We start from the raw sequence: 23,594 nt of genomic DNA, 5'->3' as shown, positions 1-23,594 counted from the left end.
TTGTCGTCTGTGATTCATTATATAAATATTTTAAAACTACCTTGAACTTCCAGCTAAATTTATTTGTGATCTATTTGTGTCCTTGAGTTCTTTTGCTTCTTAGGCTTGTTCTTTGCCTAAAATAAATTTTATTCTGCAAGGTGTTAAGTGAGAACAATAGCATTTGCTCTCAACTTTTGTTAAGCAGAACAAGCCATGCTCTTTTAATTTCCTCATGTGAAACCGAGTCCTTACTCCTTTTTCATCCTAATATCCCCTCTCTGCACCTGTTCTGATTGGAATTCATCCATCTTGCATGTAGGTGATCACAGCACTGCAGTAACGCACAAATCCAAATACAAGGTCAACAGAGAAATATTCATATCCTGCACTAGCCGCTGAAAACATTCCACAGCACAATGCAGCCATAGATCTGAATTAATATTTTTTTTCACAACTGCACCCTGCCCATACTAATCCTGTCACTGTTCATCATTTCCTAATCTTGCTTTATATATATAGAAATACATAAATGCAGACATATGCAAAATGATTATGCCATAGAAATGATTAATGATGACAAATCCTGCTTATAAAAAGGTTTTTCTGATATTTGCCCTGAACAATTCTTTCACTACTGATTATTTTTCCCTCAGAAGCTGTTAAGTGTTCTAGACCCAGGTGTCTTTCAAATATTTGCACACAGAAATCTTGTCCTCTTTTAAATTACATCTGTTGATCTTTTCTGGCGAGTCATTTTTTTCCGTCACCCTAATTATTTGTATGTGAATGAAAAAAGATTTCTTTACAAAAAAATGCTTTCATACAGTTCTCAATTTCGTTTTTAGGATGCTGTAAAAAGATCCCTGAAATATTCTTTAAATCTCAGAGATCCCAAGTACCTAAAAGGTGTGAGACAGAACCTTTTAAGTGTATTGATCACAGAATGCCTTATTCTCCTTGTATTACAAGTGCTTTTGAGATACTAACTCTGATTCCAATTTGGTCATGTGGAATTGTGGTCCTTCTGGGAAAGTGGGCTTTATTTAAGTAGTAATTAACATCAAGAAATTCCCAGCGATATAGCACATTTCTCCAGTCATAATTTCTCTTATCTTCAGTTTCTCCACAAATTCCTCCTTTGGGAAATTGTTTAAAGCTAATCTGGAAGTGAATTCTCATAGTTCCTCAATGAGATTGCCAGTCATATGTTGGTAATTTGCCACACAAGAAATAAATTGGCTTTTTTTGAGATAGCATTTTGTTGTTCATGGCTTACGTACTGCTTTTTCACATTAACTGTTTCAAGAGCAGTAAGTGATCTGTAGATTTAGTAAGTGTAAATTTCAGCTTGTGAAACAGTAATGCAGAATGCTGGGCCCTGTGTAGAGTTCATTGGCTAAATGCTTATGAATATGTAAAGAGCTCTTAGCTGCAATGCTTAAATTATTTCTATCTATCTCCCTTCCAAGTGCAGACGCAGAAGCCTCTGGTGTCTGGTCGTGGCACAAGAGGTTTTCATAAAGGGAAGGCACGCGCTGATTCCAGCACCATCCTGTTGATCCCCGAGAGGGAATTGTCCAGCCGCAGCATTACAGCTACTCCACAGAACAACTCTAAAATGTCTCAGCCATTGCTTACAAACTTACTTTGAAACAGAAAAATGTTTAACTGTGTACTGGGTGCAGGTGCCCAGGCAGGGGTGTGAGCTGTAGAAGCAGCCTGTGTGAGGAGAGGCTGGGGCTGCCCTGTGCAGGACACAGCTGGTCCCAAGCAGAGATTCCCCTGTAGCCCCTGGAGAGACCACGGTGGAGCAGGTATCTCCTTCAGCCCACGGAGAGGACCACGCTGGAGCAGATGATATTCCCACTGCAGCCCCTGAGGACTCCACACCCCAGCAGGTGGACATGCCCTGAAGGAACTGTGGCCAGTGGAAAGCCCATGCTGGAGCAGATTTGTCCTGAAGGACTGCAGCCCCTGGGAAGGGCCCGGGCTGGAGCAGGGAAAAGTGTGAGGAGGCAGGAGCGGCAGAGGGGAGCTGCCGTGGGCTGACCGCAGACCCCCGTTCCCCATTCCCTGCGCTGCTCGGGGTGGGGGGAGGTAGAGGATTTGGGGGTGAAGGGGTGAAGGTGAGCCTGGGGCGAAGGGTGGAATTAAGATGGTTTAGGTTTTGTCTTTGTTTCTCACCATGCAACTCCATTTTAATTGGCGATAAATTTAATTAATTTTCCCCGTGTTGTCTCTTTTTTGCTCATGACGGTAATTGATAAGCGATGCCCTTGTCTTTGTCTCAACCCACAAGCTTTTTCATCTTATTTTCTCCCTTTGTCCTGTTGAGGAGGGGGAGAGAGCAGCTGGGTGGGGATCTGACAGCCAGACACCTTCAACCCATCACAAACTGGTTTAAGTAATCTAGAACGCTCAGAGTCAATTCAGCCCTACTTTTTCATCTTGATCTTCAATGGCCTTAATTATTAACTTGGAAATTACTTCCTTTTCCATTTGATTACATGATGTTAGAATTTTTGCCATGAGACAAAAACAGAGAAGCAAACTTCACAGCATTGATTAGCTATCATGATAAAGATGAATATTGGCTCATTTTTAATATGATGATTCATTACCTGGCAAAATTAAGGCTCTGCATTATTTCTATTTCAGTTTCCATTAGGATTTATTATTATTTGAGAACTTGTAATATACATTTCTTCTTTTTTTTTTAAAAAAAAATGGAATGTCAATGTGCTATAGTTAGAATGGTACGAGAAATTCAAAGGCTGCTAAATTGAGCACCACTGCGTGGAAGGTAAAGTCCTTTCTGTGCACAGGCACAGCCCCAGCACCCCGCAGATCTTAAGAGACTCGAGAGAAAGTGCAAGACTCTTCCCCTGCCTCTGTCATACTTGTGTCTGACATCTTGCATGTCCATGTGGGAGAGCTAAAAGAAGAGCTGGCATCTTCCCTCGTGTTCTGTAGAACACCAAAGGGACTTCTGCTTAAAGGCAAAGGACAGTATGTCCTTTACTTAAATTCATACACCTGAACTGAGCTACAAACAACAACAACAAAATAAAGACAGAAAAGGAAGAATACTTCACTTGTGTCAACATTGTTTTTCTTTTTGGAAGAAGGTTGTTCAGTTTAATCCTCATGAAAGTGGGAAAAATAACAGTAGTGGATTAAAGCCAGAGTTTAAGAAAATACATTTAAATATATTTTTGTACTTAAAAATGAGATTCCTCATCATTCAAAGACCTAAGAGTTAAACTATATTGTATACACCTCAGGTACAAATTGACAAAAGATCTAATAAACCAGACTATATAAAAAGCAAGAGACTTTTTTTTTCCAGAAAAATGTATTTGTGTTTTAGCTGATCATATAAAAAGCATTAAATTTTTAAAAAATTTGTATATATTTTTCAAGTGTTAATGGTTTCACCATTCATTGTAACTACATTCCAAAGTCCTGTAACATCAGGGCACATTATCCTTATCTGTGTAGCACAGTGAGCATAATCTTTACACTGAGGTGACTCTCATCACTACTTCCCCAGAGCCATTATCTTCTGAGGAATCTTCCTGAGGTCTCATGCGGTTGAACAGATGTAACAACACATAGCCACACTGGAATCTTGGTGAGGTTAACTGTGTTGGATGAACTAAACTTCTGTTTCTAAATGCAGTCAGTGGTAACCACAATGTCCTTCCTGCTGAGGGTTCTCCTCGATTGCTCTCTTCTATGTCTGTGGCTTTATCGTAATTTAACACATCCCAGTGCAGATTCACAGCCCTCCAGCGCTTAAACACTCGATAAACAGACGCACCTTCATGTACTATCAGTCCTGAAATTAAGGAAAAAAAAATTAGTTTGTACAAAATGTCACTGGATACCACTTTGACAGCAAATACAGATGTAACACATTGTGATGAATCGGGCAATTGCCAGTGCCTATTAAATTACTTGTAACTCTGGTAATTCAAATAAATTGTACATATGCAATATAACTGTTTATTCATGTGTTTAAGATTGTGAGGCAGGAACATGTTGAGGAAATAAAATTGTTCTGAATGAAAGCACAACATAAGCAATACTGTAATAATCTAAGCATGCCTAACTAAATAAAGTATTTAGGTTTAAGTAAACCATAAAAAAGAACCTTACTGGCAGATTTGTAAATTGACAGTTTATGCTAGTATTATCCTTGTTCATGGTAAGAACTATTTACTGAAATTTGTACTGGTGTAAGTAGATCTTTAAGTAAGTTAGACCTTTGAACAAGATGTTCTTAAATTTTTTTAAGAGTGTTTTGTAGAATTCAGTACAGATACAAGCAAATCCAACTATTTCACATTCTTAGTTCAACTTGGGAGCACAGAAGATTTATGAAAACTTGAAACAGCTGTAAGCATAATGACTTTCCTGTCTTGCTTCAGCAGAGCAAGAAGAAACTAAATGTTAATATTAACTATGATGAGCATGGAAAGGGTGATAGGCCATGCTCATTCTCTTCAAAGTTCAGTAGACAAAAGTTGAGAAACATCTTTTTTGTTGAGACCCAGGAAATGTTTTAAAAGGTACTTCAAAGAAAATATAGAAGTATTTGGAGTCCTCAACAGACCAATCTGCTGATGAGCTTCCATGTAGTTAACATTTATGCTTATTGTATGCATGCAATTTTTTTACTTAAATTAAACTCTTCATTTTTCATATGTATATATGTATATGTATTTATACACACGCTCTTTATGTATAAGTATTTCAAATATGGGTTTACTGGGGAGAGACATGGGACTTCAGCCTTCTTATTAGGTTTTTCCTCTGTTTCCCAACCAGCCTGGTAACATATGATTCTGAGCAATGTCACATTTTCAGTCTGACTCCCTGCTTTGGGAGGAGAGCAATCTGCCTAGCCAAAAACATTTATAAATTTTTTGTCCAGTGTGTCTCTTGACTAAAATTTTCCTATACATGGCCACATGTACAATGCGACCTGTGGAGTCACAGGCTACAGTGCTTTATTGTTCTTACACAATGAAATTGTTATTTAAGTGTCTGAGGTCTCTTAGTGTGGTTAACTGATACCAGAAAGGAGACATTCAAAGAAAGATGACACAAGCAGAAAGGATGATAGAAACATTTATATGAACGGCAAACCTCAGCTTCAAGTGCAATGATTTGCAGATAGCAATGCCTACTCTAACACATTTTTAAAGATCATTATACTGAAAGATGGAGAAACAACAAGATTGCTTTCAGAAGGACATGATAGTAAATGCAGCACCTCTGTAAGGCTTTCAAGTTGCCTAGAATTCATTGAAGCATCTGATACAGCAAAACTAATACAAAATAAACTTAATTAAATGCTAAATACTCTAAATGTATTTCGTATCAGCATAGCATTTTAGTGAAAAATTTTCATGATTGCAAGATGTATATCTTCATCTTCTCAGATATGTCCTAAAAATTTAGCAGCCATGTTAATACATAAATGCACCTGCAAGACTGGCTGTATTGTCTTAAAAAGAATAAATGTGTTTGATCACATACAAAATCCACAAACCAAATAAGCCATGGTTTTATTGCTGTGACAAAGATTGCGCCTTTTTTTGTTCCGTTGGATTTCCTATAGAATGATAATGGAGATGAGCGTAATTTTCCCTCTGCTTGTCACTGGATTGTAATATTCTTTGGCTCAATTTCCCTCAAGACGGTGATGAAGCAAAATTGAGAGAACCTGTTTACCCCAATGTAAAGATTTTCGATACCTGCCTGCGCTCCATTGGAACCTGAACAGCATAAGGAAGCAGTTGAGAAGGGATCATTTAGGTACACGAAGTACATTTAAACAGTCAAAAGTATCCTCTCAAAATTATGACAGAAAAAGTCATACAACTTCTTCTTTTAGGAAGCTCTTTTTTGCTTTTTCTGAGCTTTCAGGATTTACTGAAATTATGTTTTCAAAGTTTTTTCAACAATAGCAAGGAAGAGATCTTTTTTCTTTAAAATGGAAGCTGTTATTCACAGATGGTCCAAAAGAGTTAACAAACAAAGCATCAAATATTGCAAGGCTTGAAATAAAATTGTCAGACTTGGAGAAAAGGAGCACTTCCGTAGTTCCTCCCATAAAAAGCTTTATTTCCCATCTGACAAAACTACAGATTGAAAAAGACCTATGTAGAAGAGGCAAAAGAATTCCAATAGATCTTTTGTCTCTTTGAAAGATATTTTCCACAGAGTGGGGGAAAAAAAGGCTCCCAGCATTAACAGTTCCAAGACCACAAACAAGGGGAAATCTGGGTAAGGTTTAAACGCTGGATATTTTCTAGTTCCAGAGGGCCTTTGATGCTGAAAATATAAGTAGTTAGTCACTAAAGTAAAGCTGTAAGAAAGTGGTAAAGAATCTCCTTTTTCTTAAAAGTTTCACAGCAATGAATGAGGGTATGAGAGCGAAAACAAGGATAAATCCATGAATAATACTGACTTGTTCCAAATACCACAGAGGACATAGGTACACAGTCCTCGGGATAAAAAATTACTTGTTTACCCAGATGATCCCAAGAGGAAGTGTTAGAATTCTCCACTGTTGTCTGTTCTGATATTCTGTCCAATTAATAGCTACAAGGAACAAAGTTTTGGGGTGACAGACCTGGCAAAATGTCCTAAGGCTCTAAGAAGACTTTACCTTCAGGATTTATTTCTGAGATGTAGGGATTGTCATGGGATCCAGACAATAGGATTATAGAGAGATCATAATTTTCTTTTCTTTTATCGCCAAGTACTATGAGATTCTTTCACTCTATCCAAAGGATTTCTTACCCCGACTCACAAGACCACTTGAAATTTTTCATACTGAATGTCTTTACAGGCAGGCAACTCATCTTAGTTCATTAGGATTCGGTGGTATTAGGTTCCAAAGTTGTCTTATTTATCACACCAATCTTACTCATTTAGGAATGGTCCTCCCAGAAACATCACAAACTTTTACCAGGGAATAAAAAACCCTTTTCAGAAACAGACTTTACCACTGGACAAAATGCCATCTCTTAGTTCTATTCTAGGGACCACAGATATAAAAAAATGCAGTAAATTGCTCAAAGCACTAAAGTGAAACATGTCCACTCTAAAAATAGCTCTCTCTATATAACTCTTTCTAAACTATTTAGAATTAGATTAATGTGGAAAAAACCTACTTTCTGAGTAGAGGAGTATTAAGTGCAGCTAGATGCGCTCATTATAAGTAGCTTCAGCCTGTACATTTCTAAAACTAAGGAGTTATATGAATGTCGTTAGGCATCAAGTTCCTCAGCAGGGAAGAAAGGCTTTCAGAGGGCTATTCACACCTCACATTGGCTCCCATCTCTTACTCCCTTGCTGCAGTGCTGATGGCACCACTCATGTTTCTAGTGCAATGTTACAATTGCTTTTCACACTCTAAAGGAGCTGCACTGTTGTTCTGGGATTGCAAGTGAGCTGCTATCATTTGTGAGAAATTTTGTTCATGTTAGAACCATCTATGACTAGTAGTTATGATTATGTGAAAATATATAAGATTACATGACTTCACTGTCATGAGAAATGATTGCTAGGTCTACAAAGTAGAATGGCAGAGGCTTGGTGTACCCTCCTTCAGTGGTTAAATAAGGGATTTATATTATTTATTCCTTTCATATTAGCTCATGAATTTACTTCCTTTGGTAATCCCTGCATGGATGGTCTGATCCTAGCGCTACCACTGCCGTAGCTCTGGGTTTCACAGGCAGTAGGTCTACTTGATTCAAATGTTCAAGGTTTGCCTTAGGAAAACTTCTACCATCAGCGAGAAACAAAAGAACAGCTTTATGACCAGCTTAGATGCAGAAATGTACAAACTACTGACTTGTACAGTTGAAACTAACACTGATAATTAAAATGATCCTGTTAGGAAGAATTCTGGAAAAATTTAGAGTAGAACAAGAAGAAAAATGGGTATCAATAAAATATGTACACTGGAATGAACAGAACTTATTATATTGGTGATCTGTAATCTTTGGGATCTTTTTTTTGGTGAAAAGCAAAAGACCAAGAATTAAAATACAAGTTACGTGTATTTTAATTGAGAAGAAGGTGGGTGGTATGCTACGTATGGTATATAAATCAATCATTGGGAAAACAAATTAATATGCGCAAGTTTTCAAAGATGTCATATAAATTTGACAGTACCTTTAGGCAAACTGCTTTGCTTTTAAAAAAATACAGATATTTACACTCCACAAATGACCAAAAATATTCATATTGTTTATGCAAAGCTATAGGCAGGCATAACCAAAGGCAGTTGGAGTAAGTCTTGGTCATATCACCAGTAACTCAAGCACTTGTCTTTAAATATGTGCTGCACATGAAAACCCGTATGTCTGCATAGATTTTTCACCGAAATAAAGACAGATTCCAGTGGGAGTACAGGTATTCACTCACTGTAAATCCATCTGAAAACTATGAGAATGCCATGGATGACTAAACACAAGTAAGAGGAAAGGGGATACTAAGTAAGAACTGTGGCTGGCTGTAAGCATTACAAGCTTTATGATATAAGAGATTATATATAATATGCTATGGTAAAATCATATGTTAATGCCTTTGGGAAGTCATCAGCATAATGGAGAGTGTTGGGGTTTTTTTTAAATCATTCATGAGTAATAATTACATCTATCTATTAGAGAAATTCATTGCAACATTTTAAATTAAGACTATCAATCTAAAATCCCTCACTTTATCATGAAAGAAAAAAGATAAAATTGAATAAAGTTGAATGTATTAATAAAGATTTTCAAGTGTTACAAGAACTCCCAGTCTTACAAGCGTACAGAATTCAGATTACTTGAAGTTATATACAGAATAAGTGGGCTGAATGAATCTGGATCGTTGGGATTCTACAATTACCAAACCTCCTTAATACCGCATCTGCATCTCCAGATACAGTTTAGTAAACTGCTAAGTCATATCTGTACTGAACTTTGTAATTACAAAACAGTATCCAAATGTTTAATTATAGTCAGTTTTACATAAAGATTTCCACATACTACTTGTAATGGGACTATAAAATATGCATTTATGTAATTACGGGCAAGGCAGTTTATCTGGTGGGTGAAGACAGCCGCACGTCCACTTTGCTCCTACATGGTGCCAGTTAGGCTAGAAGCTCCACAGCCACATGAGGTACATGTTCCGTAGCTTCTAGTCCAGAGGTGGCTTGAGCCTGGCTGGCTTAAAAGGCAGCTACATAACTGCATGTGCCAATCTATTGAATAGTTTACTTCTACAGATAAATACACTAATATTTCTGATCACCCACAGATGTTCTCAATTGATTTGGACATTAATGTGGTGATTAGGTATTTTAACAGTCGAACAAATGGAAAGAAATGGAAATAATTCGAAATAAGTGGTGATTCCAACCAGCTGATGCATACCAAAGTAAAGTTTTTACAATTGTAATCTTTGTGAAAAAACACAATTCCATATAAATGAAAAGTTTAGAATACCTGAAGTACATTTTGTCTTCACTTAGTGTTTTTTTAAAAAAAAGCAAAGACCTCAATATTGAGTGTTAAGCTTGAAAAAGTGGTACTCGGGAATCAGCATGTAAGAGGATATGTAGATGAGCCTTTTTTTCATTTAGAAGCTGAACACTTGTCCAGAGTACTAGAGACCTAGGCTTTGCTCATTTTTCTGTCTGAGAAGATCTGGGTTCACAGAAGAAAGCCTGTGTTCTAAAATATTCCAGAGTGGGCTTCTCAGAAAAAATCACAGAATAAACAGAACTGCTGATCCAGCTGAAATAGAAATGCTCTTGCAGTAATGGGATGGTTTCAATAAAAGATGACATGGCTTTATGGTTGGAGCAAGAGCCTAGATATTAGGAATCACTCTCTTTTTTTGCACCTTATTGAACAGAATTCAGCACTGTCCTGAATTCCCATATATGAGATGGGGATAACATCAACATTTATCACTCAGCAGTCTCAAAGAAAACATCAGAGAGCATTTGACTTCTGGATTTTCTTGGAATTGCAATTATAAGAATGTGGTGTAATGTTTACTGCAATTACTAAATTTTCTCTGCAAATAATCGTAGCTATGCTAACAATCCATTCAAGGTAGCTTTATCAAATACTAAAGGGATTTCTAATTAATATTTCTGGGTCCAGTACATTTTGAGAAATTCCAAAACTGTCCGAAATAGCTTTGCAGTAAATTGCATTTTCTTTTATAAGATTTCATCTAGAGTTAAATGACTTGAAACTTTTTAATATTAATGTAAGTTATTATAGTTAGCACTACTAGAGTGTTTCATAACAGTTTATGATGTACAAGGAACTCACGCCTATCTTCTGTGTTCTTTTCTGTTACTAGCACAGTAACATATATTAAGCCTGTGCAACTTAATTTTGGACATGTAGTTCAATGACATCCTCAAGGGCTTCTTCTGCGCTTCATGATTGTACAATCTAATGCAAAGTGGCATCAGTAGAAAACTTGACAGCTTGTAATTTTACTAATTATTTTAATGTCTTTGTTTTCCAGCCATCTATTTTTTCAAGAAATCAAAACTGATTTTATTCTCACCACTAAGATCTTGGGGAGACACTTGATGAATCTGAGAGCAAAGTTTCTTTGGTTCTTTTCTCTTTGCAGTATTTTTAACACTGTAAAAAGCAATATTTGCCGAAGGTACCACCTGAGAATAAATCTGCAAAGAACTGGAGTGATCAATTAGAGTGACCAATTAGAAAAATAGATATAGTCACAGTCTTAAACCACAGTCTGTGCTGTTTAAAGATTTTGAGCTTACCTATGCATACTAGATCCATAAAACCATACATTCCATAGCAGATTTGAAAAAGGATGTCCTTTCTTTGCCATACTGCATAAGGGCTGAAGGCTGACCATAGAAGCCAAGTCACACTTGCTACTAAGAACAGAGATCCTAGGATTACAGCAACCATCTGCACTTTCTCAACCAGTGTTATAGTAATGCTTTGCCACTAAAAGAGAAACAGAGTTGTATAAGATAAAAATGTTATTTTCTGTGATTGTACATTCAACTCCACTTTTTTCCTGAAATCAAAATTATTTTAATATTTGTACATATCTTCATAAATCTTTACTAATATCCTTGATACTGGCATTTTATATAAACTTTTTTACCTATTTCACTTTTAGTTAAAGTGAAACTTATAGCTGCTTCCCCCGCCCCTCCAGCATCACTATCACCACCATCTAGCTGTGAACTTCAGAAGAGTTAATAGTTTTATTTCTGGTTTGAATACATAGGCAAAAAAAGATTTAGTCATAGGAATGGAACTCAACCTTTCATATTTGTAGGCTAATTAAGAGAATAAAAAAATGTTGGGAGGACAAACTTCAGTAGGTGTGACAAGTTGAAAGTGACAACTTTCCTTTCCATCCTGGCCCCCTCAAGTCTGAAGCCATTTTCCACTTTCCTGCTGCTCATCAAAGAAGTTCCAGGCTATCTCCAGACATACCAAAGGAGTTGGGTTAACCAGTGATAAAATTACCATGAGACACCTGCAGCTAGGATAGAAGCAACCTGAAGACTCAGGAGGAGCCCTGAATATAGGTACCATGAATATTTCTTTTCAGTGCACCTGAACTAGGTCCGCCTTTCCAAGGAAGGCTGTATTCTCTGTATGTGAGGTGATTCTTATTTATGGTATGACAAGATTTAAATATAGAAGAGCACGCTTACTGAATTCTGTCAAGATAAGGATAGAAATAAAATTTTGTCAAAACAAATAGTTGCAAAAGCAAAACACAGCATAAGGAAAAAACCATTCTAGATTACTCTTTACATATATGGTATACAGTTTTTCTTGGCCATAATTGTCTAAATTAGTTTGGCAGACTCCCCAGTCTAGCCCCATCACCTATTCCAGAGCTAGAATGCAGACTTCGTAGACTACCATCTTTCCTGTTCCTAACTTTGAACATACCTGCCCCTTTATATGGTTGCAATAGAGAAAAAGTGGAGAAAGAGCTACTGAAGTAGAGGCTCTATTACCTCTTTTCCCATCTGGCAATAATTTTTCCTTTTTGCTGTTACTTTATGAAAGCTTTCTCTTTTTACCCAGTACTGTATGATCATAGGATGCTAGAATAATTCAGGTGGTAAGGGGCTGTGGGAGGTCTCTAGTTCAACTTCGTGCTCAAAACAGGATCAGCGATGACATCAGACCAGGCTGCTCAGGGCTTTATTCAGTAACACCTTGAAAACCTCCAAGCACGGTGACTGGTCAGCCTCTCTGGGCATCCTTTTCCACTTTTGACTGTCCTCAGGTTGAAAAATGTTTTCCTTGAAAAATGTTTTTCTTATATCTGGGCTGGTCCTCTTTTGTTCCAATTTATGTTCTTTTCCTCCATCAAGTGCCACTGTGAAGAGCCTGAGTGAGCAACGAGGTCCTCTGGCCCTTTCTTCTCTTTACAGTTTTTTCCATTAACTTTTCTACTGTTGCCTGCCTAATTTGCACATCTGGTGCTGCATGCCTTCTTGTTGCAGCCTTCTGAATATAATAGTACAAAAAGATAGCTGGGTAACAATTTGTAAAATGTCTACCTTGAAATATTATCCCTTTACAATGAACTTACAAAACTCACGCTAGCTATTCCATTGAACTTCAGAGTTTGGAATAGGGCTATTCATATTAAATAATACCTTTTCTATGGTAAAGAAACTATGGTTATTCATTTCCTTTGTTACAATTTTTTTTATAGAGTCAAGGAAGGTCATTAACAAGTGATGTATGACAGAATGGTGTGAGCATCTCATGACTCAACTATTACTTGTATACAGGATTTAAATGTCAGGACTGAAATTCATAGAACTCTCATTAGACTCTATAGGGATATGTTCAACAAGATTATTTTTCATTTCGCAGCTGAAGCCACATAGTGCTACTTGGCAGAAAACTGTCAAAAATGCTATTGGTTATGTATCTCTTGCTATCTTCTTTCATTATCAGTGTGAGACAGACCTGTAATAAATTTGTTTGGAATGCCTGAAATCAAAGTACATTTGCATGAAGTAAAGCTTTAACTGTCACAAAATATTAAACTGTCAAATTCATGGAAGAAGCTGGCAATAAACCGAAAAAAACCTGTTATATCACTGAAATAAACAGCAGATCTTTCACATTGCAATTTCAACAATTCAGAAGTTCCTAAACTCACTTCAGTTTATTTTGATATTCTTTTTTAAAAAAAACCCTTAGATTACTCATAAGTATTCTGCAAGATAGCACTGAACAGAAGGAAAAGTAGTCCAAACATTTGGGCTAAGTAATGTAGCATGCAGCCTAGATAGAAAGCCTATCCTATATTCTGGTGTTGTCTGACAACCAATTTCTATTCCTATCTCCCAATCCCAACCAGAATAACCACTCCTACCATCTTTTTCCATCTCATAAGGGCTTTCATTGGCATACCCAAACTACTTCTTTCTAGAAAAACTTGACCTTGAAAAGTCCTAAGAAACAGAGATATGATCCTCACCTCTTCCTCACATCTTCTCAAGAATGTGTTCTAGTTATTTTGCTGTTCTCCTGATCAGATGAATTGTCTGTCAAGAATGCAAGCAATTTAATCTCTCAATCTCAATCAATTCAGTAATTCCAAAGATTCAGCATATCAGCATGCTACCAACCAGGAAGAAGAGGTACGCCAGCTACTGAGAAAATACTTAAGCATTCCACAGGTTGTAGTTCCTAACTCCTTTGCCTTTAAAAATCAAAGAACACTTATAAAACAAAACAAAACAACCAAGAACCCCAAAAGGGGGTTGAATGTTTTCTTCTATTGCTCATCTACTTTGGCCTTTGTGTTATTCACTAACTTCTACAAATGAAGCTGTAGTCCTCTGCCTTCCTCAAGATAAAGGTCAGCAATAACCAAGCAATTTAAACATGTTAGGAAAGTTACCTCCCTATTAGCGTAATCTGTAAATTAAACTAATTGATGAGATCCCACAGTAGATAGAAGAGGAAGAACTGCGTAAAATGGAAGGCATTCAAGAGGCCTGGAAGGTTTTACGCAAAACTGATAACTTGCCTCCCAGTGCTAGGCAGTCTGCAGGAAGAATCCAACACCATAAGAGTGACAGGGTGGGATGGATTGGGATTAGCATTAACATGTGATCAGTTTTGGGACCTTGGTTTCTGTGTATTTCTCTTCTTAGAGCTAATGGTAGGAAGACTGTGGATATTCCTGATGGCTAACCTACCTCAACTGACATTTCCTCCTCCTTGTCCTCCTCCAATCAGTTTAGATTCAGAACAGTTTCAGATCGCCTCTTGGGAAATGAATGTCTTGATTTTTTACCCATAAATTTTACTGAGTCTGGGTACAAATCATAAAAGGCGAACAGATCTTACTGAGACAGGCATATTTTTCACATAATGAAGAAGGTAGTTATGACATTATTTGCATGTAAATAAGTTTGGAAGATTCAGTCATGGACACTATTAGCCATTAGGCAACAAGAGGAACTACATAGGACAGTATCGTTTGGTGGCATCGCATTTCACAACAAGGCTTGCAAAGACGAACTGGACTTGTGGTCACACTATTTTCTTCTACCTGAAGTCTTACTCACAGTGTAGCTAATATGTGAGTACACACTATGACAGACACCCAGGAAGAGAATAATCTAAGAGTAAGATTCTTTTTATAGTACCAAAGGCCAGTTAAACTTTACTTGTTTTCTCACAACCATTTACCTTATAGCATGCCCTGTCGCGTGTTGTTATAATTGCTTCACCTTTTAATGTCAAATTAATGGCTTAAAATAAAGAGTCACAAAAATAATGTAGTAAAATAATTCAGTGATCGTTAATGTTGAGAAGTTGCATTTAGAATTTAACAGACTGAATTATTTAACATTCCAAAATGAATGATCTCATTATTAGTGTGTCATAATTTAAATCCTTTATTTCAAAAAAAGTTTCTCATTTTCTTCATATTACTTGTCTCACAACTTGTAATTGCTCCTGATTATAAACTGACTTCCTAATTTGTTTTTGTCATTTGTTGGCTATACATTCCATCAGCAGTAACAGCTCTTTCAGCTAAGTATTTTGCCAAGTTAGAAAAGATCTATTCAGCCTTTTAGTGTCAGCTTCTGTAAAGTACATGACCTTAAAAAATAAATATTATGAGAAAGATTACCATTTTTGCTTAAAAACTAGAAATTGAAATAAAATTTTAAATATTGTGTATCTAGATAACTATAATAATACTCTGAGCAATTTTTCAGATTCATTAAAAAATTTTCATTTACATTTCTATGAAACAGGACTCTATTTCATATCCCTTCCCATCATATCTGTAGTGTTATGATGTACCATGCCGTCCCTGTTGCCCACGAAAAGAACACATTTTACTTTAATATACAATGATGATGAAATCTTCCTTTGAAAATGGTGCCTTCATAAACAAAACATAATTCATGTTTCTGATTTTAATGTAATACTGTCTGTCCCTTGATAACTTCCTACACTTTTACTTCTACTGACACTTCATTATGTTTGGCTCTTTTAATCTTTTATTTACCACTGGTCTTCCTTTCATGAATCCTTTGGGAGTCTAATACATTAATGGTACTTTATAGTTCTAATGTTGACCCCAGAAATATTGTTCCTCTTTTCTTCTAAGGGCTCTGTCAAGCATAAATACCGCATAATTTCCTTTTTTTTTGAGGTTGAGACTTTCAGAATTTAAAAGAAACATACTGCTTTGATGGACTGTTAAAGAATAAAATTAATACAGTTATATGCATGTTCTTACTAACATAAGGATGAATATAATATTCAAAGATCTGTCATCTTTGAGATACATCATTATTAACTTGGCTTTTTTTTAATGGTGCCTTGCAAAACCCCACTGATTATTGTAAAATACATGGCAGAAAAATGATCTAAAAAGTACTGACTGAGACTGTGCTTGTACTTAGAATACATTACATCAAAAAAGTCTGCAATGAAACTACAGGTTTTTGGTTTTTCCTACATCCTTAATAAAGAACATAGGAAATTTCCTTATGGCTCCCCAAATGTGTACCTGTTTCAACTATCACAGTTTGTAATCCACCAAAATTCCTTAAACCAAAGAGCTGTTGGGCATTACCCCTCTCTTTTCTCTCAGAAACACAGCTTCTTATGGACACTGCTGACTGAAGCCTCTCACTCCCTCTAGTCATTCTGGAACGCATATTTTATATAAAAGTAACTAAAAATAGCTGGCAGTGACCTATTACAACGTAACATAATTAACCTGAAGACATATCAATTATATGACTTCAAAAAGTTTTTGTTAGATTGCTCTAATTGCTCGAATCAGACAGCTCGGACAAGAAGTTCTTTCCCACTGTCATTCATTATGCATAGTAGGATTTGCAATCCACGTACATATGAACAAAGCTCCTACAGAAGCAAAAGAACACCATGATTTAGGTCCAACAACATTTTTGAGATGTCTGTTCCTTAACTTTATCTTGTTAGTAGTTGAGATGATTAGATAATTAAGTTTTCTAACAAGTTTTGCCGTAAGCACACATTGACTGCATGATTTAATATGGAGTGATATTGTTAACTTATTGACCAACCTGGATAGAAAATGTAAAGTTTTGAGCGCACACACACACACACATATTTGAGATGTCATTTTTGGCTATAGGCTTCTATTACTATGCCTTTTTTTAAAAAAGAATCAATACCACAAAAATTGCAGCTCACCATTAATGCTTACCTATTTTGATAAATTATTAACACATAGAGTGCCTGTAGTCATAATGCCCATTATCTTTTCATTTATTAGAGACCTCATGAATACAGATAGTTTGGCTTGTATGTAACTTATCAGTCTGCTTGGAAGGCTGTACCAATATTTTCCTTGCGACATTCTGAAAGGATAACATTTACTGTGGAGATACTGTCCATCTGTGCACCACACAAGCTATTTAGTTGGGACTGAGCAGAACATCTACACCTACAGTGGATGCATCTCAGACTTCTGAGTGCCCAGAAGCCTGAACATCCTGATCAATGTACAAAATCCACATTCCATTACATTCACCTTTCAAAATCTTACTATTTATTAAGCAGAATAGTTCAACGTTCTATCTTATGATTTTTTAAATGATGTTAGAATCAAGATCTGAGAACACAAGCAGAGCTGTGATGAAAACTGTATTAGTCTCACATTATTTTTTAATCTGAGAAATTATTAGTAGTTATCTTATGCTGCTGCCCAAAAAAATAAAAGGAATGAGGCAGGACTGCAGGACTGTGTGACCGTTTTCACTCTCTTAGAGACAGAAAGTGAATATTTAGCTTTAACAGCATATGGAGGTGAACTACGTCTCCACTTGATGAGGCATTCAGAGTTTCTGGAAACATCAATTCCTATTGATTAAAATAAGGTTATTAATCCTGTGTGTTAATCCTCCTGTTATTAAAGTAAGGATTGTAATTTTATCCAGTCTCAAAAGAAAGGCTGGCCCTTCACTAATGAGCATGCCTGAACCAGGAATCACTCCACACTAACTAATATAGTATTCTCAACACCCAAAAGCATAGGAAACAAAAATATGAAACCTGCTAAATGTCCTATTTGTACCAAGTAGTATTTTTTTTTCTAATTCCTGATTTCCGCTTTTAATTTAGAATTGCCTGTCAATCTACCAGGATGAAATTCTGCCCAAAACAGATACCACAGAATACTTAAAAGTCACGGTGTCTTGTAGAGATGTATCTGTGAGAAATATGTAAGGTGAAAGTGAGCTTTCCTCAAGGCAGCTTTTAACTCATATAAGACTCCAACCAATTAAGTTTAGCTTAGTGGCTTGTTTCATCAGTATTTTGAACATTCCATGGACATGTGTAAATTTGGTGAAAGCCAGTGAATGAAAATTACCACTCTAAGTGAACAAATACTATTCCTACTGTAAAGTACGAACTGTTCAATTTCTGTTGCAGCTTTATTGGAAATACTGAGTTTCATTGCAACCTAGCTGTGCTCTAAATAGCATTACCTGAAATTTAAATATGAATGCATGGAGGAAATGAAAGCCTGCCATGGTTGTTGCATTCTCTGCAACTTAAGGATGATCTGCAAAATTAAACTGAAAACTTAGCTCAAGCATAGACTGTCATGTTATGGATAGATCCACATTCCTGGAATAACACTGAGAAAAAGATAGTTATTCTGATTACTCAGAGGAAGTAAGTCTCAGCAAGATTAGAAACCAGCTGCGGGAAGGAGGTATTAACAGTTTTCATGCCGTGTAGTCACTTAACCATGTTTTGCCTATACAACTCTGCACTTCTCTTGGGACACAAACAGAAGGTATCAAAAAGGGTTCTGGAGTTGCTTTTTCCTTCTCTTCTGGGAAAGGAACTGTTTGTAAATTCTAGCTAAAACTGTTGAAAAAAAAAAAGAAAATTTTTTTCATTACATGAAAAAAATGCTGAGCATGACGCTAAGATTGTGCAGCTCATTATGATATTAATGAACTCACCAAAGATGTGCAAAAAATTGCTCAGCATGGAGGGACAGAACAAGCCTTTTCCACAAAAATGCCCTAGCCACCAGTCAGTATATAGAGACATCATCTGTTCTTGACTGTTTTTGTTGATGTCTTCTGGTCTATCTTATTGAAAGTATTCAAGTATTAATTCCAGCTCATTTACTGAAACTCACACTTCATCTGCTAGCTGGACTTTGCGAAAGTGCTGGCTACTCTTTCTCTGTCTTCTTGACTCTGTGAATAATTAAATAATTTTTTACAACACATACAAGAGGAAACACAGGGGGTTTATCTGAGAATATTCTACAGCCTAACGGTTGATGCATTCCCTTGTGAGAGACCTTGACTCAAACCTATTGTTCACCTGAGTTAAAGCAAAGTTTTAAACTTCCATCTCTAAAATACTATTTTAATAATTGACATTTACATAATATTCAGGATATTCAATAGTAGAACTCCTTCCAAGTAATTTATTGGAACACTTCCAGTTCCCATACAATACATAGATGTTCACTGAACCAAAGAGAAAGCAAATGAAATTGATTCCTCTATTCACATCACCTCCATAGGGAAGAATAGGGAGATGATTTTAGTACGGTACAAAGCATCAGGAACTATTTCTGACACTGGCCTATTTCAGTGGGTTCTGGATGCTGAAACAGAGGCCATGGAAAGGCCTTTCCTGGAAAAGAACCATATAAATGATGCGAAGGTGGAAGAAATGCCATATAATTGGAATTTTACAGTTCAAAGTTCCCAGTTCACTGAAAGAGGAGTCCTGTAAAGCATTTAAGTACTGTAAAAGGGGTAGAAAATGCTAAGTTTTGATGTGTTTTTCCATTCCAGGCACAATACAAAATGATGGTTAGGTCATGGAGCCAAAGAATGTAGATGTACAAACAAATTCAACTAGATAAGCACAGTTAAGAAGTTCTAAAGCATCAATTACCAACATTTTGTTTAAAGTACGCAGTATTTACCGCTTTCCACTATCTGCTTCTAGGCAGTCTATGAATCCAAAGACATGAAATCAAGTAGTGCCTCACCGTCTACTGTCACTAGATTCACCTGCATCCTGCAGCAACATTATTCACAGCTGAGAATCAGGGACTTCACCATAGTTCTGGCACAAAACAACTCTGTACCCTTGGTTAGGCACAGGATCTGAAGACGCACCTTCACTGTCTTGTCTTCTTCCTATTGCTATATGGCAATGATGTGTTTCAGCAGTTAAGTCACAACCTCACCAGAAAACAACTGAGTACCAATATTGGCCTCTGGCCTTTTTGGCCCTGAACAAAAGCTAATTCACAGAATGGGATGAGAATTTCCATGTGAAAATCTGGAAGATGCACAACATGGGGGAAGAGACAACCCTGATTTCACATGCTTCTTCATAAGATATAAAACAAAGGAAACTTCAGATTTTGAGGGCAATAAAAAGACTAAAGAAACATATCCTGAGTTCAGAGGTAAGGTTGTTGCTTTATCTAATCCCTAAGAAAGATTATGGATATCTTGGGCAAAGGTTAAAAGGCAGGATAATACCAAGGTATTGTCTACTAGCACTACTAGCACGCAATCATGAAGAAGACAATCCTGGGTTCTGGCTTGTACAAAATCTGGCAGAGCCTGCTCTAAAAGTCAATTAGAATGCAATTTATTAGATTAGCAAATCAATTAGATTGATTCTGTAATCAATTAAATGAGCAATAAATCTTCACTTGAAGACAATTTAGTCATAATTATAAAATTTTAGACTGTACAAATGAATACGGTAAATCACATATTGCTTGAAAATTTGGCTTAATGGAAGAATTAACTTATTTATTTATTATAATTGTTTTATATATTACATATTATGTATAATATATATAATTAAAACTTGATAGAAAAAGAGGCACAATACAAGTAGAAGAATTAATATAACCTATGCTTACTGAAATTATTAGTCACTATTATTTTAATTATTAAGTTATTAATTAAAAAAACCTAATAAACAGCAAAATTTTAAAAGTCAATTGCCATAGTTTTTTCAGGTACTGCTGCATAATCACAACCGCAAACTATGTTTGAATCATTAATCAAATTTTTACTAATAGTTTGGGGTAGCTATGGTTTTGATCACCCAGTTACTTATAAGAATCATTTTTAAGATCTGAAAACATATAAGATGTAGTGCTTAATTACAGAAAATGGCAATTTAGATACTAAGTATCATCAAATATGATAGGTCTATCTGTAAAAAAATAAAATAGTTGCCTTTATAGTATACACTACATCAGAAACTCTATATTTCTCTCTAACCATATCATGAATATGTCTGAAATCCTTTAAAGTAATTACATTATATTGCACAATATAAATGATGTTTTTGAACACTGAAAGTACCTGGCTTTCTGACTTGTTATATTGTGCATCGCAATTCATAGTACTGCAAGAAGCAATGGCTGTAATATCCAAAACTGTAATATCCATTCATATCATTGTGTTTGAAAGTCCCTAAACTATAAATTGTTCTTGGCTTAATGGTGCTTATATGACTTACACATAACCCACGTACCATCTCTTGCAGTATAAATACAGACATAAAACCAAAAATAGCCTCAGTTTCTCTCAAATAGAAGAAGTACCTAAGAGAATGAAAGGTAAGTACACACCTAGCAAAGAACCACTTACTCTTCTGCAAATTGTCGCTTTTCAAGTTCACGTCTATAAACATAGTCACATTTTGTTCCGTCTACAAAATAGTCCCCTCTTTACATTTTCTAATTATGTATGACAGAGGTATTGGTCTTCCTTTCAGAAGAGCAGCTCTCAGATTGCTCTGCCCTACAGTCAGCACTATTTCTGGATTCCTTAACAATATTAACAATAACACTTGGGCGCCGATGAAACTTGTTTAGGGCACGCTTGGAAAAACACCCTAGTGATACTATAGGATAGAAGTCCCGAAACAACTCATTACCCACTTGGAAATTTTTTTGCACATAGAATGCTGCTCTTTTGACTTCTCTGGGATGGATAGAAACAGAAAAGTAGATCTTCAACTGGCCCTGGTTCTGCCACTGTCTGACTTCTGCCTTACTACAAGACAAAAATTTCTTGATATCCAAAGTTTGTGAGCAAATTATCCTTATGAGGACGATGCCTAATGAAGAAAGCAGGGAAGGTTTCTCCATCTTAGATTGAATTCTCTCTCACTCACTAGACTCTGAGAAATATCAAGACCATAAGCTGAGAAAACAGAGCATCTAAGACAGGTGACTGCAAACAGAGATAACGGAAATAGCTAGTATAAGATCTCATGGCTCAAAGCACACAGAGAAATAACTGGCTCAGACATGTGGTAAGGGGAGGACCTAATACTCTTTTTTGGGTAGGTTTGCCCAGTAGACCTGACTGACTGTCAGTAACTCACCCAGCATCCAACTCTGAAGTACAGAATATCAACTGTGGCTCAATACCCTAAAAATCTGTATGAAAAAAAAAATAATCAGGAAAATCGCCAGTATTCTGACACTGACACCAGACAGCTTTTGCTATGCTGCAGTGAAGAGAACCATTTCTGCCATATTGGCCTAGGGGATTCTATATAGAGGATAATAGAGAATTCTAAGGGAGAAGAGAGATTGAAGAAAGGAATGCATCATTTCTCCAGTCTGGTAACTGGGAATGAGTGGGCAGCCTCCGTGCTGAAGGAGAAAGGTTGGTATTTTTTTGTGACTATGAAAACAAGCCTCGGCAACTTTCCAATAGAAGAACAGCTTTTAGAATGTCACTTTTGAATGCCTGCTCATGGTCCACCAAAGTGAAGCAGCTCAGGCTCTCAGCCAACACATTAACCAAGTCCAGTGGTGGAATCTCCAGCAGACAGCTAAAAAGCTGCTACTTTGCGCCCAGAACACCCTGCAGAGATGCTGAGTGCCACAGATAGACTGAGCAGTAGGATTGCGGCCTTCCAACACGTATAGAAATTTTCAGAAAGTGCTTTTCAGAAATTGTTCAAGACCAGGCTGGAGAGGGTCTTGAGCATCCTGGTCTAGTGGGAGGTGTCCCTGCCCGTGGCAGGGGGTTGGAACTAGGTGATCTTTAAGGTCCCTTCCAACCCGAACCATTCTATGATTCTGTGATCCTATGATTCCCCTAAAGTGAATGGAATTAGGCCTTGATTACCAGAAGGCAAAAAAAAAAGATAGTGTAACTCCTGCTGAAGCAGGTCTTCATCCCAAGAATCTTCCTGACTTCTGTCACAATACTGGGACAGGATTAGACAGCATAGTTACTGAGGGGAGTAGAGAAATAGTCACAAATTTAATGTCATAACCAAGAGTCACATCCTTAGGGATTCATATGTCAGAGACAACAATGGTTCAGTACTTAGATAACCCAGCCAATTCATCAGCTAAGTTAGGGAAAGATTAAAAAGGAGAGAGTGACACTGGGACAAAGACATGGCTTCTTATTCACACTTCAGATATGCTAATTCGGGCTCAGAGGACATAGCACTGTGGAAATGCTAAGTGATTTTTAAGTAAACAGACTTGAAGCCTGTACCTCTGAACCCAAACAAGGAAGAAAAGAACCTTTTGGAGGTTATCATGAGGACTTGATGCATGAGAGTTGTACAATGAAGACAAAGATTCACTTGTGTCATGTGATAAACACCAATACATCTGAGAGTCTCTTTGAATTACTGAAACTACCCTCTCTTCTGAAACAGCCTAGACTAGAAGACCGAAGTCCTTAGATCTTGTAGATCCTAATTGCTGTGGCTAGGTTCACAGCAATTATATCAGCGAGATCTACAAAAGCATGAGGGAAAGGCCCAGAGGAAAGACAAGATTCTAAAATCCCCACAACCACAAACTCTTCCCAGCGAATGCACAGCAGATTTTACACAAATTTCTAAACACACTCAAGTACATAGTAACCATATCAACTATCAGTGCAGAAACTCTAAGTAGACACATTTCCCTAGAATAACCAGCAATGCCACATATTTTCTAGATCTTTTACCCAAGGGTATAGGAAGGAA

At 36.7% G+C, this 23,594-nt stretch overlaps 1 protein-coding gene across 1 annotated transcript in view; it reads right to left on the bottom strand.

The window, feature by feature from the left end:
• Nucleotides 1-3,314: 3,314 nt before the first annotated feature.
• MARCHF11 (membrane associated ring-CH-type finger 11) overlaps nucleotides 3,315-23,594 on the bottom strand; it is a 32,049-nt gene continuing 11,769 nt past the window's right edge. The window contains exons 3-4 of the mRNA XM_063323970.1: nucleotides 10,811-11,003; nucleotides 3,315-3,823 (exon numbers count right to left, since the gene is read on the bottom strand). Coding sequence (XP_063180040.1) covers nucleotides 3,501-3,823; nucleotides 10,811-11,003 — 516 coding nt within the window. The 3' untranslated portion in view covers nucleotides 3,315-3,500. The remainder of the gene's footprint in view (nucleotides 3,824-10,810; nucleotides 11,004-23,594) is intronic.

This window comes from Chroicocephalus ridibundus, chromosome 2 (assembly GCF_963924245.1).
Source record: "Chroicocephalus ridibundus chromosome 2, bChrRid1.1, whole genome shotgun sequence".
Taxonomy (NCBI): domain Eukaryota; kingdom Metazoa; phylum Chordata; class Aves; order Charadriiformes; family Laridae; genus Chroicocephalus; species Chroicocephalus ridibundus.
This window is presented reverse-complemented; position numbering and strand designations above follow the sequence as displayed.